The following is a 13,190-nucleotide window of genomic DNA, read 5'->3' on the forward strand; positions in this document are numbered from 1 at the left end:
GAGAGCAGCCACACCAGGGGGCCTCAAGTCAATGTGCCCCAAAATAACAAATCAACTTCCAATGTATCTTATAAAGTGTTTGGTATTCTCAGCATTCATCATTTCTTAGTCTTCAAGGTTCAGAGTAAGTGAGAGTGTGTGGATGTGTATAGAATACTATAGCCTTGATTTATCTCACCATGGAGAAATTTACCATTACAGAGGCTCAAAGAACACACAGGGGCAGAACAGTCAGGGAATGTGTAAATAAGGAATAAGAATAAATAATGGTCCAAATCTTAATAAGAATATTAATAGGCTAATGTAATAATAATAATATAGATCTATAAGTAGGAAAAACCTAACTTTAAATAGAACATAAATCTAAAATATAACAGGAGCTATAATGTGTGTATATATATATATATATATATATATATACATATATACTAGTATGTACAGGATGTTTTAGTGCAACAGAATGTGTGTCTGATGAAGTGACTATGATTTATTATGGGAGTTACAAGTGACCATGATTGCAAGACAGTATGATGTCCAGGGTTATTGCTCATATTCTATACAGTAGAGTCTATGTAAATTGTAGTTCCCTTTCAGTCGATTCACTCGGTACAACACATATTGTATGGGATATCACGCCCCCTTACGGCCTGCTGAAGACACCTCTATTCACGCCTTTACGGCAGATGATCTGTGATGACGTGGATGGTCCGCCCTCCGCTTATAAGCAGCCGTCATCACAGACATCCCTCAGTTCTTACACTCTTCACTGCGCTAAGAACACCTTGCCGAGACAAGTTAGCTAGCTGCTGCTAGTGAGGTTGTTTTCTCCGGTGCTGGAATTAGCTAAACAGCTCGCTGTTGGTGTTAGCCTCTGCTACTGCTGTAGCAGGTGACTGCCCGCGGAGCGCTGATTTCAGACTGCTTCAGGCTTCGTGTCTCATCATGAGCACTAAGCCAGAGGTGGGGAAGAAGTCTTCTGTTCGTCCCTGTCCTCAGGGATGCGGCTTCTCCTTACACGAGGAGGACCATCACGAGGCTTGTCCCGTCTGTTTAGGTGTTGTCCACGCCAGGAGGGTGTTGGCGGACCCCGAAGCATGCGAGTTTTGTCTCCAGCTTCGGCGGTCGACACTCGAGAGACGGGTCAAGTTCTTGGAGAAAGTGCTGGGTGCTACAGCAGTGCGGTAGGACCCCCTCCTCTCCGAGTCCAGGGACCCAGCTTCATCTTGCTCTGACGATGAGGAGCTCCAGGTCGAAGTCCCCGCTACTAGCTGGGCAGACCATATGGAGCAAGTGGAGGAAGCAGCCGGGTTTGACCCCGGGTCCTCCGAGCTGGCTGACCAGCCCTTTGGTCTGGCAGCCCATCATGACAATGATGACATGCTGGACATCGGTCTGGACATGCATGGGCTGTCGGAGGACGAGGGCTTACCGTCAGAGCAGTTAGCCGCAGCCACGGCTTTGGCTAACCGCGATGACAATTCATTTCTCTCCCTGTTTCGCAGAGCAGCGGAGAAGCTGGAGGTGGAGTGGCCGTCACCTCCGCCGTCCCAGAAACCGTCTGTTTGTGGGGTTTTTTTCTACCCCCCGTGCCGGCGGCGGTGAAAAAGTCTGCCAATGTTCCCAGACTTTGTGGCTGAGCTAACATCGTCATGGGACAAACCACTGTCCACCCGCGTCACGGTGCCCGGCTATGGACAATGTTCGGACTTGGACGGAGCAGAGAAGGCAGGTCTGGTTAACCCGCCACCGATGGAGCCATCTCTGGCGGCCTACCTGGCCCCGTCCCATAACCATGGTGTCGGCGGGGCCCCCTCCCTCCTGTCCAAGCACTGCAGATTTTCAGCGTCACAGCTGGAAAAAATTTACCGAGCTCAGGCGGGTGCTGCCCATGCGCTGAGCTCTGTCACTATGCTGCAGACGTACCAGGCTATGTGTCTGGCGGAGCTGGGTTCGCTCTTGCCTCCAGACAACCCGCTGTCTCCTCTCCTGGACGAGGTCAGAGTCACCACAGACTACATCGTCCGTGTGGCTCGTGGTGCAGCGCTTTCCCTCGGCAGAGGAATGGCGTCTACCGTGGTAGCGCAGACACATCTGTGGCTGACTCTGTCTGATGTCCCGGAGAGAGACAGGGCCTTGTATCTGGACGGACCCGTCTCCACTGCGGGCCTGCTTGGTCAGTCGGTGGACGCCATCCAGGCGAGATTTGAGCTGGGGAAGAAACAGAACGAGGCTCTGCGCAGCATCATTCCCAGACGGGAGGTAAAACCCAGATTCGGATCCGGATCCCGCAGGCCTGTAGCCGTGCAGCCGCTCCCTAAGAGGGTGACTCCGATGGCCACCGTCCAGGAGGGACAACAGGCGTGACACCAACTGCCCGCTCAGCCTCCATGCCACTCGGCTTGGAGTAAGGGCCCACCTCCAGGCATCCGAAAAGAACCTAGCTAACCTGGGATGGACTCAGGAAGGGCCCGTGCAGCAGGGAGACGCTGCGGCCCTTCATGTTTTGCCCCCCAAGAGGCGGGTTCAATGTTATGTTCACAGGGTCAGTCCCAAACGGCGGTGTACTCCCCAAACATGGTCTCCCAAGCACCCCCAAGGTTCTGGTCTCCCAAGGTTTCTGGTGCGTGTCGTGTTCAAAACCTTGTTCTAATAAAGAATGTTATGGTTTTTCAAAAAATAAAACAAAGTCACGTTCAAATAAGTGGCAGTCAGGTGATGGCATTCCCTGCTGGCATGCTAGAGGGCAGCAGTCCTCTACCTTCTGTGCAGAAGGGCAGCCAGGAGGTTTCATCCCCCCCCCCGGTACGCTAGGGGGCGACATCTCTCCACTTACCGTGCCCCAGATCAGCAGACTGGCGGCACGTCTCTCTCAGTGGCGCGCATGCGCACTATCCCCCTGGGTAGAGCGCACCGTTGCTGCGGGTTACCGTCTGCAGTTCCGGGTCAGACCTCCGCGGTTCACGTCAGTGGTAAACACCGTGGTTTCTGGGGCAGCTGCGGCGGTGATGAGAGAGGCGATACTGACCCTTCTGCTCAAGAGAGCGATTCGAGTGGTCCCCGCCTCAGAGGAAAACAAAGGTTGGTACAGCCGGTATTTTGTTATTCCGAAAAAGGGGGGCGGTCTCCGTCCTGTTTTGGACTTGAGAGTGTTAAACAAACATCTAAGGACTTACAAGTTCAGGATGTTAACTCTCAGACAACTTCTTACCGCGGTCAGCCCGGGGGACTGGTTTGCATCCGTGGATTTAACAGACACGTACTTCCACGTCGCGATTCATCCCAACCACAGGCAGTACCTGAGGTTTGTATTTGAAGGCTCGGTTTACGAGTACCTGGTGCTGCCGTTCGGCTTGTCTCTCGCCCCACGCACTTTCAGCAAGTATGTAGAAGTGGCGCTATCTCCCCTCAGAGAGAGGGGCGTGCGTGTTTTGGCATGTCTGGACGACTGGGCTCTGGTGGCCAGCTCCAGAGAGCAGGCGGCGGCGCAGCTCTCGCTGCTACTGTCGCACATTCAGCCTCTAGGATTTTCTGTGAATCCTCAGAAGAGCTCTCTGGTTCCGCGGCAACAGTTTTCGTTCCTCGGACTGGAAACATGTTCAATTATGGGCCGAGCAGTGAGAAGAGTCTGGTCACCGACTCAGTGCAGGCTGCACATCAGTCTCTTGGAGATGCTAGCGGTTTTCTTAACTCTGCAGCATTTCTGTCAGTACCTGGCCGGCCAGCATGTCCTGGTCAGGACAGACAACACGACAGTGGCGTCCTATATAAACAGGCAGGGTGGCACTCATTCGCTTCCCCTGTTAAGGATGTCTCACTCTCTGTTGCAGTGGTGCAGTGTCAATTTCCTGTCGGTCCGAGCTACCCACAATCCCGGTTGTCTGAACCTGGGGGCGGATCTTCTCTCCAGGGGGGGATCCTATGGTGAGAGAATGGAGGTTGCACCCACAGGTGGTGGCTCAGATATGGGAAAGGTTCGGCAGGGCGGAGGTGGATCTGTTTGCAACCGCAGTGAACACGCACTGTCCTCGGTTCTTTTCCAGAATGGACCGCGATGCTCCTCTGGGGATGGACGCTCTGGCCCACCCGTGGCTGAACGTGCTCCTCTATGCATTTCCTCCGGTGGAGATGATATTGTCAACACTGGAGAGGTTGCGGCAGATCTTGGTGGCCTCTCAGTGGCCAGCGAATTCGTGGTATGCGGAGATGATCAGCTTTCTGGCAGCAACGCCATGGCGGCTCCCAGTCTGCGAGGATCTCCTCTCTCAAGCAGGGGGTCAGGTGTTGCATCCGCGCCCGGAACTGTGGCGGCTGCATGCCTACCTGTTGAAAGGTCCAACTTATTAGCGAGAGGTCTGCCCCCTAATGTGGTGGACGATTCAGAGTGCTCGGGCCTCGTCCACCATTATGCATATAAATGGCGGGCCTTCGAACAGTGGTGCCAGGACCGCAGTGTTCTCCCGTTTCAGTCTATTGCTGACGTTTTGACGTTTCTGCAGGAGCTTCTGGATAAGGGTCTCTCCTTTTCCACCATTAAAGTCTATTTGGCGGCCATATCTGCTTGTCATGTGGGCTTTGACGGTGTGTCTCCAGGCGCGCACCCTCTTGCCATATGGTTTTTACGAGGAGTCCGCCGTCTGAGGCTGGTGATTCGATCTGGCGTTCCTTCGTGGGATCTAACTCTGGTGTTGGAGGCCTTATGTGGGCCGCCGTTTGAACCTATTGAGTCTGTGGATATGAAATTTCTTTCAGACAAGACTGCATTGCTTCTCGCTTTGTGCTCTGCAAAGAGGGTTGGTGACCTGCATGCTTTATCAGTGAGTCCTTCATGTACCCGGTTTTCTGGTGATGGGACTAAGTTTACTTTACGCCCGAATGTGGCGTATTTACCTAAGGTCATCCCTGCAGCCTACAGCGCTATGACCTTTGAACTTTCGAGTTTTTGTCCGCCTCCTTTTGCCTCTGAGGAACAGAGGAGGTTGCATTTATTGTGTCTGGTGCGGGCTCTACGCGCCTACATTGACCATACGCAGGATGTGCGTTCGTGTGACCAGTTGTTTGTTTGCTTCGCTAATCCAGCGAAGGTGGAAGGCCCTGTCTAAGCAGCGGCTTTCTCACTGGATTATGCAGGCCATTTCCTCTGCCTACAGCAGCAGAGGCCTCCCGCTGCCCCAGGGAGTGAGAGCTCATTCTACCAGGGGCCTGGCTACTTCCTGGGCTATGTTTAAGGGAGCGTCTATAAATGATGTTTGTGCTGCAGCTGACTGGTCATCTCCTCATACATTTATGTGGTTTTATTGGCTGGACGTGACGGCCCTTTCAGTGGCTCAGTCTGTCCTTTCTGCTGGGTCGGCTTCGCACTAGGTTGCAGGCTAGGCTCGGGTTCAGTGGCAGCTCTGCAGGGCGTGTATATATGTCCCATACAATATGTGTTGTACCTCGTTCCTCTCCTTCAGGGAACAGAAGTCAAAGACATAACATTTCGTTAATGTAATGATGTTTGTGACAGATTTTTTTAAAAAAATGTCTTTTTTTTAATCTTTCCACTCCAGGACATCCATCAGACCTGTTTCCCCCAGACACAACTGACTGGTTGCCATTAGTGGATCTGGGCCTCAACAAGGTCCCAGCACCCCCTCCTGGAGCCCAGACCCGTGCTGAACGTGCTGGAAGCTGCAACAAGAGGAGTAAAGATTTACAAGCTGCTGAGACTTTAGTGGCTTTCCAGAACATGTCATGAAGTGACTGTGACCAGTGGATGTGAACCAGTGGAGGAGCAGACCGACATGCTGCAGCCAGAAGAGGACGAAGACAAAACTTGTGCACCTGTGCTGCACTGACAAACATCAGTGACACCGTTGTGCCTTTTGACTGAACTGTAAATGTTTCTGTGCAGTATTAAAGAACAGCTGGATTCTTTTTCATGAAAACTTAGGACTCCATGCTACTGCTTTTTACGTTTTGTCATAACATCTTTCACATGACTTGTATTTGAACTGCCAGATAAATATATGCCTTTCCTTTTAATCGGTTAGCAATTGAATGATAAACAAAGACACAATTCCACTTGAAAAACAGCTTTATTTGGTATCAGCATGCCTGCAGATTCACGGACAATTAAGAGGTAAGAACCTATTACATTAGACACATATATTGTAGGTTCCTGAATAATGAAGCCTAAGCTTGACGCTCCTATCTCCTCCTGAAATCCACACGTGAAATACAAAAACCTCCACAGAATCCTCTCCATTCACTCAAACTGTTAAACTTCAAAGTCGTGTGACAAAAACATAACGTCCAGAGAAATAAATGAAATAACAAAGGTAATATCCAGAGATACAAACAGAAAGAGAGGTAAAAAAACCCCCAACTGTGGCTCCACTCCACTTGCCCAACTGTCTGTCTGATGCAGGGCAGCCACAAAAATGAAACTTAATTTTTTTAACAGGCAATTAAATATGCAAACTTGCAGAAAACCTCAGTTTACTCCATAACATCCAACAAACCTGATCCATATGGATTTATAACCTTCACTTATTTATACACATTTTCAAAAGTAATGAACCACAACATGAACTGTACCTAATCACCTGTGAATATTTTAACCTGTAAATAATCACTTTACATCTCAAACACAAGCATTTCAAAATATGAAATGGCAATTTTCACATTGATAAACTAAAACTGTATTTAAACTCCTACATATATGTTGGTGTGGATTTTGTCACATTCACTTCAGAATATGTAAAATGTTTCAGCAAGCTGAGTAGACATGAAAACACACCTCCAGCGTTTATATAAAAACAAACAAGAAAAGGCCAGATAACTTCAAAATAACACATATAGATCAATTACTACCACAACTTGAGTCACATCAGACTTCAGTAACAACTAGCAGCTGTAAAGCCACTGAGGAGCTGTAATGTCATGAGCTGCTTAAACGACTCTTTTTCCTGCTGCCTCTGCATTCTGGACAGAACCCAGAACCCTGCACGCCCTCTGGGGTTTCCTTGATGTTCACACAGCCTCAATGGAACTGCTGCATTTTGCAGTGTCCGTTGTCACAGCGTGCAGACGGTTTAGCGAGTAGACCAGGTAATTAACGATGTGGAAGTAGCTGATGTCGGCCCATTTATCCTCATTCCGGGTAAATTCCGTGCTTGCGATCAAGTATGGGTCAATAGTCAATCCCCTTGCAGTTTTCATGATACAGAATCCTGTTTTTTTCGCTCAAAAGTCCGCAGTAATCCACCACCGTCTCATGTGTTTATAACTCCGTGTATGCCCTCCAACATGGCGCCCGAAACTGTTGCTCAGCAACCGATGACGTAATTAAGAACACCCTATTCAGTTCTCCACACAAGATAAAGACCCAATACACAAGTTAATGTCAAGTGTGAACAGGGCCTTGGAGTTTAGAGATTCTGACATTCGTGTGTAACTAGAATGCACCATCAGTAGAGGCAGGAGTGAGCTGGGGTGTCCCGTGTGCAGGAGTGAGCTGGGGTGTCCCGTGTGCAGGAGTGAGCTGGGGTGTCCCGTGTGCAGGAGTGAGCTGGGGTGTCCCGTGTGCAGGAGTGAGCTGGGGTGTCCCGTGTGCAGGAGTGAGCTGGGGTGTCCCGTGTGCAGGAGTGAGCTGGGGTGTCCCGTGTGCTGCAGAGAGCGGTGAAGCCCGGTCAGAGCTCCATCCTGCTCTCGTCAGCGCTCACTGAGAGCCTGGTCATGCTGGGTCTGTGCAGTGTGGCACTGAGACATTAGTCCTCTGTTTGATCAGCAATGTTTGTCCCATAGATAGATAGATAGATAGATAGATACTTTATTAATTCCAAAGGGAACTTTAAAAGGCAGTCTGTGCTCACATTCACACTTAAAATGCATTCCAGGATTAAAATAAGTAAAAATTATTAAAGACTATAGATTAGAAAGTAAAGTGCTAAGGAGTTAAAAACCCTTAGTGCCGGGAAAGTGTGTGTGTGTGTGTGTGTGTGTGTGTGTGTGTGTGGGGGTGGGGGGGGGGGGCAGAGGGGCAGATCAGCATGTCTAAAATTCTGGGGTGGACATGTCCCGCCCGTCCCCAGTGCCGTCTGCGCCCATGACCGTAAACATATAGGACTTATATGTCTCACCTGTGAAAATCATAACTAAGGAGACACACTGACCACCAGAGCCTCCGTTCATACAGGCTTCATCCAGCCGCTCTGGACACTGGGAGGAAACTTTAGTTCCTGCAGACAATCAAACAGAACATGAAATATCCATATTGAAAAGCCTCTGAGCTTCAACTGAAAAGAGACGCCTCTGTGCTCTCTGAAACACCATTATTCAGATCCACAGCAGCAGCATTGCTTCATTACCACCTTTGTGTCGAATGTATGTATTCTTTGATGCATGTAACTTTGGAAAAGACGAAAAATAAAATTAAATAAAAACCTGTGCAATGAATCTGTGGTAGTTGAAGTGTATAGGTGGCTTCATGTTAACTGCACAAACGGATGGAGTCGTCAGTGTTTGAGTTCCTGTATTTGTTTTCCAGCTGGTTAAAAAGTTGCATGAACAAAAGCACGGCAAAGAAGCTGGAGAGGAAGTGTGGCTACTGCTACAGGAAAGCCTGCCGAGATGAACACGGACGTGTTGAACCGTGTGATATCTGCAAACTGCGGGACTGGCTGAGGAACTATCACCTGGCCGATACCGATGAGTTCAGCCTCTTCAATGAATTTCTGGAGATGGGTAAGTTTACAAGAACACGATCTGCATCACTGTGTGACGTGTGTGTATACAGTGTGTATTGAGTTGTTTGTCCACATTTGGTTTTTCTTTGCAGCCAGGGGTTTGAGCATTAACTACTTTGTTTCACTTACCACCCATATTTCTCAAAATATCTCATCACTAAGTTGCCTAATAGGAAATAACCCACTATCAAATGAGAAAAAACAAACTTGGATTACATATAGAAACTAAAACAAAAAACAAAAAAAAACCCCAGCAGTTTCAAAGTAATGTTCATGATTATAATTAACCTTTGACTAAACGTATTCCAAGAACACGACAACGTTCATTTACCAACTGCCAAAGAGAACCGTCAGGGCTGGGAACCAGTGGGTTCTTCGGTTGATCTGAGTGGGCGCCACCCACTATTCAAAACAATACAAAGACTGTGTGAAGGTGAGCTTGGAGCCAAAGTGTTTGCCTGTGCAAATGAGCCAACCCGAGGCCAGAGAGTCTGTCGCTCAGCGGGGGTCATTCCTCAGGGTCTCAGTGTCCATGGGAACAGGTGAAGGTGGCCCCCCGACTTCCCCCCACATCAGGGCTCCAGGCACATGCCCCCCTCCCCCCACTTCCCCCCACATCAGGGCTCCAGGCACATGCCCCCCTCCCCCCACTTCCCCCCACATCAGGGCTCCAGGCACATGCCCCCCTCCCCCCCCTTCCCCCCACATCAGGGCTCCGGGCACATGCCCCCCCCCCCCGTCTTGAATTTTGGTGAAGAAGAGCAAAACTTGTGTTGTCTCATCCATCTGCAGCCATGTAGTTTATTCATGTATCCATGACAAAATGGGCAAAATACACACAACCCCATACAAAGTCCGTACAGACACTTATTTTCAACACTGGAGAATTCAAGATGGCCAAGTTTATTTGAATTAAAAATGCATATAAATAATATTTTTAGATGCCTCCACATAAAAAAAAAAAAAAAAAAAAAAAAAGTTTTGGTATGGGCTAACAGTGATGAAAAATTCTTGCTTTGTTCATAAAATGTACAGTTGTTCTCATGTGAGGGCTATCTGCTCAAAGTTACTAGCTAATTAAGTTAGATGGCAAACCACAGGTCAACTAGATCAGAGTTCTCAAACTTTCTGGATCCAGGAAACACTTACAGGGGAATCAAAATTGCAGGGACCCTCTTCACATCATTTCAACAAAATCTACTGTCATTTATAAACCTAAATGCCTCAGAAACAATTTATTCTTTCAACATTCAAACCAATATTTTTCACATGTGTGTTATAGAAATGAAGTAAAATTCAGTAAACGTATTGCAACTTATTCAAAATATTGGCTGAGGACTGTACATCGCAACAGTCGGCTGATCGCTACAGAAGGATTGAAGGCTCTTTGAAGGGAGTCAGATCTTGAGAAGCCGTTCAAAAGAGGCCAACATCCCATGATCTCCAGAAGAGTCACATGACCTCATTAGTCATCTGTTATTTTCAGGATTTCTACTGCAACAGCACAATAATCAGTAGGGTAAAACTAACCTGTGGCATGATGGTCTAATCCAGACATGTGCAAACTACGGCCCGCGGGCCACATACGACCCGTTAGGCTTTTCAATCCGGCCTGCCAAACTCGTCCAAATTATAGTAAAAACATCATTAATTTTCCCCTTTCCTGCAATGCCCATATTTCCCCAATAGATGGCGCGCTCAAAAAACAGTGTCCGGTGTTGGAGAGGCGTCACTCTGTGTTTCACCTGGTCTGTCGCCATCAGAGCCCTTCTGAGAGACCAAAGAGAAGGACAGTGGACAGTGCCTGCCGAGTGTTTAACAACAACAACACTGTTCACTCTGAAATCAGTGAGTTTTTCTGCTGTTATGAAAAAATCCACATGGAAAGTTTGGAGGAGTGTCTTTTAATCAAAAGCACTATGAGCATTTCCGCACAGCAGCAGTACAGCAGCTTCATTAACATATCGGTCTGAATTTCCATTTCTAGTTTCAGCTCCAGGTAGGATATTTAATCCAGCCTGTCTGTGTGCTTGATGTGTTCAGTTTGCTAGTACTGAGCTTGAAAATATGTTTTGAATGTTGAAAGTGATTCCATTTATATGTTTCCAAATAAATGTTGATTTCTTTAACTTTGTACCTTTGATTGAAACGTATAAAAGGTGCATTAAGGAGTTTTTCAGCTTTAAAAATACTTATTTTCCACCATAAATATGTTAAATATTTTTAATGATGTGTCCAATGTGCCCTGACATATTCATTACCAGTACCTCTAACAGGCTAAACTGTCACTTGAAAGTCACAGTGCCGGTCCGGCTCCAGAGTTTTTTGGGGGAGAATTTGAAAGGAATGACGTAATGCATGCTCCGGCTGGCCTGATTTAGTTAGGTTTCGCTTTGTCCGCCATTACTCCGCCAGATGCTTAGTGAGCAACAACTGAGCAGGATCTTCCAGAAAGTCAGAACAGACTGGCTTCTAGCACTGCAGCTCCACACAGACTCCACCAGGGAGAAGACACTTACATTTTACTTGAGCGCTACTAAACGAGCGAGGAAGGAGTTCCCCTCTTCCGTGCACGCGAGCCACAGGGACACGTTTTTCACTAAGCTGCATTACGCCCAAGGCCTGCAGGGGGCGCTGTTTCGCATAAAATGTGCAAACTCCTTAAGGCACCTTTAAAACAGAAGTAATCTCCAGGTTTTAGAAATCACAGTGCGTATGCTATTTCAATCTATTTACATTTTCTCCTTCCAGTATTGTGCATAATAGTATCTTGCACATTCCTTGAGACAAAGTTATTAACTGATAAGGGCTATTTTGTATATTTAAAAGTGTCTTCTCAAAAAGGACTGACGCTTCAAACTGATGTCTACAGAAGAGCATTAGGGCTGGGAAAAAATGGAATTTATAGTCCTCACTAGGGCTGTCACGATATCAAATTTTCTCTTCACGATAATCATGACCAAAAAATATCACGATAACGATATTATCACGATATCAGCAAAAAATTAACTAATAATGGTACATTCAGATTCATCTTTAATTTTATTTTTGTTTTTTCTCTGTTTTCCCAGATGAATTACATTCAGAATACCTGTCAAATAAGGTGTTGAAACAATATGAGAACAGTAACTGTACAACTGCATACAGAAAGTGTAGTTACACTCAACTAATTAAAATCTGATAAACTGATTAACAGAGGATCCACACGCAGAGGCTTAATTTACGTAGGGCTGGTGGGTTATGAAAACCCACGCGGACCCTCTTGGGTTGAAATCCTGTCCCACCACCACACTGCCGAGAATGTTTGTTTGTTTGTTTAAATCCGAGGCGGAATGAGCAGCAGCTGCTTCTCTCCAGTCAGAGGCGCCGCTACTGGCTCGGGCCCCGAGCTGAAGGGGGCCCCGACAGACGGCGGATATCAGTGACACAACTTGAAACCCACAGCATACATTACAATGACACGTCTGGAACCTACCTAATGGGGCCCCACTACTACCCGGATGGGTGCAAAATCTGCTTATAATTACAAGATTAACAAAATCATTTGTGGATAGCAGAGACAAAGCATTTGTATGTAACTGAAGAATGACAAGTCATATGTCTACTGAACAATCACGGGGATATTTTTCTTTTTCTGTTTCCATTCTCTGCTTATGGCAGATTTTTATGAAGCTCGGCATTTCTTGCAAATTGGCGTGTCGTCAAACTTGTCCGCTTCCACTTTTAGGAACCCAAAAAACTCCCACACCACTGACTTCACTTTTTTCGGGTGAGGATAGAGCGTGTCGCTGTCGTTGTCGGCCACCGCCGACGTGTTTATTTCACTCGTGACGCTCGCTAACTGGGAGCCGCGCTAGCTAGCAGCCGTGCGGCTACCGCTGCTCTGCTGTTTATATGAGAGGAGAGGGGGAGAGGCTGGAGTGCTGCAGGAGGGAGAGAAGCAGGGCGGAAGAACAGGAGCGGATTTTGAAAATACACTTCAACACGTTTCAAGTGGCACTACATTCTCTATGCGATATTATCATGTGCGCATTTTGAACACGATATTGAAATTTAATTTTTTAATATCACGATTATCGTCAATACCGGTTTACCGCGACAGCCCTAGTCCTCACCAACTTTTAGTCCTCACATCTCTCCAAAAAATAATGAACCAGAATTTAAAACGTGTTAACTTCACTTTAACGTGTTAATTAGATTAATTAATTACAACGCAAATTAACGCGTTATAAAATTTAACGCACGATCAATTTGAGCACGCAAAAATTTTAATATTGGCCCTTTGGAGCACCCATACATGGCAGTGGTACGTCACTTCGCGCATGCGTCGCCAGTCAAAACAATACAAACCGCGGTGACTGCAGGAATGGACTCCATGGACCCTGGGAGAGAAGTAAGCAAATCTTTGCAAGGACCTTTGAATGGCAAGTTTATTTACAAGAAAAATGAAGACAGGACCGT

At 47.3% G+C, this 13,190-nt stretch overlaps 1 protein-coding gene across 2 annotated transcripts in view; it reads left to right on the forward strand.

Annotated features, from left to right (window-relative positions):
- Window positions 1–13,190, forward strand: part of LOC115391075 (anoctamin-9-like) — a 151,334-nt gene that overhangs the window by 92,293 nt on the left and 45,851 nt on the right. Inside the window, exons 18-19 of one of the 2 annotated variants that reach the window (XM_030095175.1) lie at window positions 8,531–8,727; window positions 10,419–10,577. In XM_030095175.1, the coding sequence (XP_029951035.1) occupies window positions 8,531–8,727; window positions 10,419–10,577 (356 nt within the window). The remainder of the gene's footprint in view (window positions 1–8,530; window positions 8,728–10,418; window positions 10,578–13,190) is intronic. The other variant, XM_030095185.1, reaches the window with a different exon arrangement.

This window comes from Salarias fasciatus, chromosome 1 (assembly GCF_902148845.1).
Source record: "Salarias fasciatus chromosome 1, fSalaFa1.1, whole genome shotgun sequence".
Classification (NCBI taxonomy): Eukaryota; Metazoa; Chordata; class Actinopteri; order Blenniiformes; family Blenniidae; genus Salarias; species Salarias fasciatus.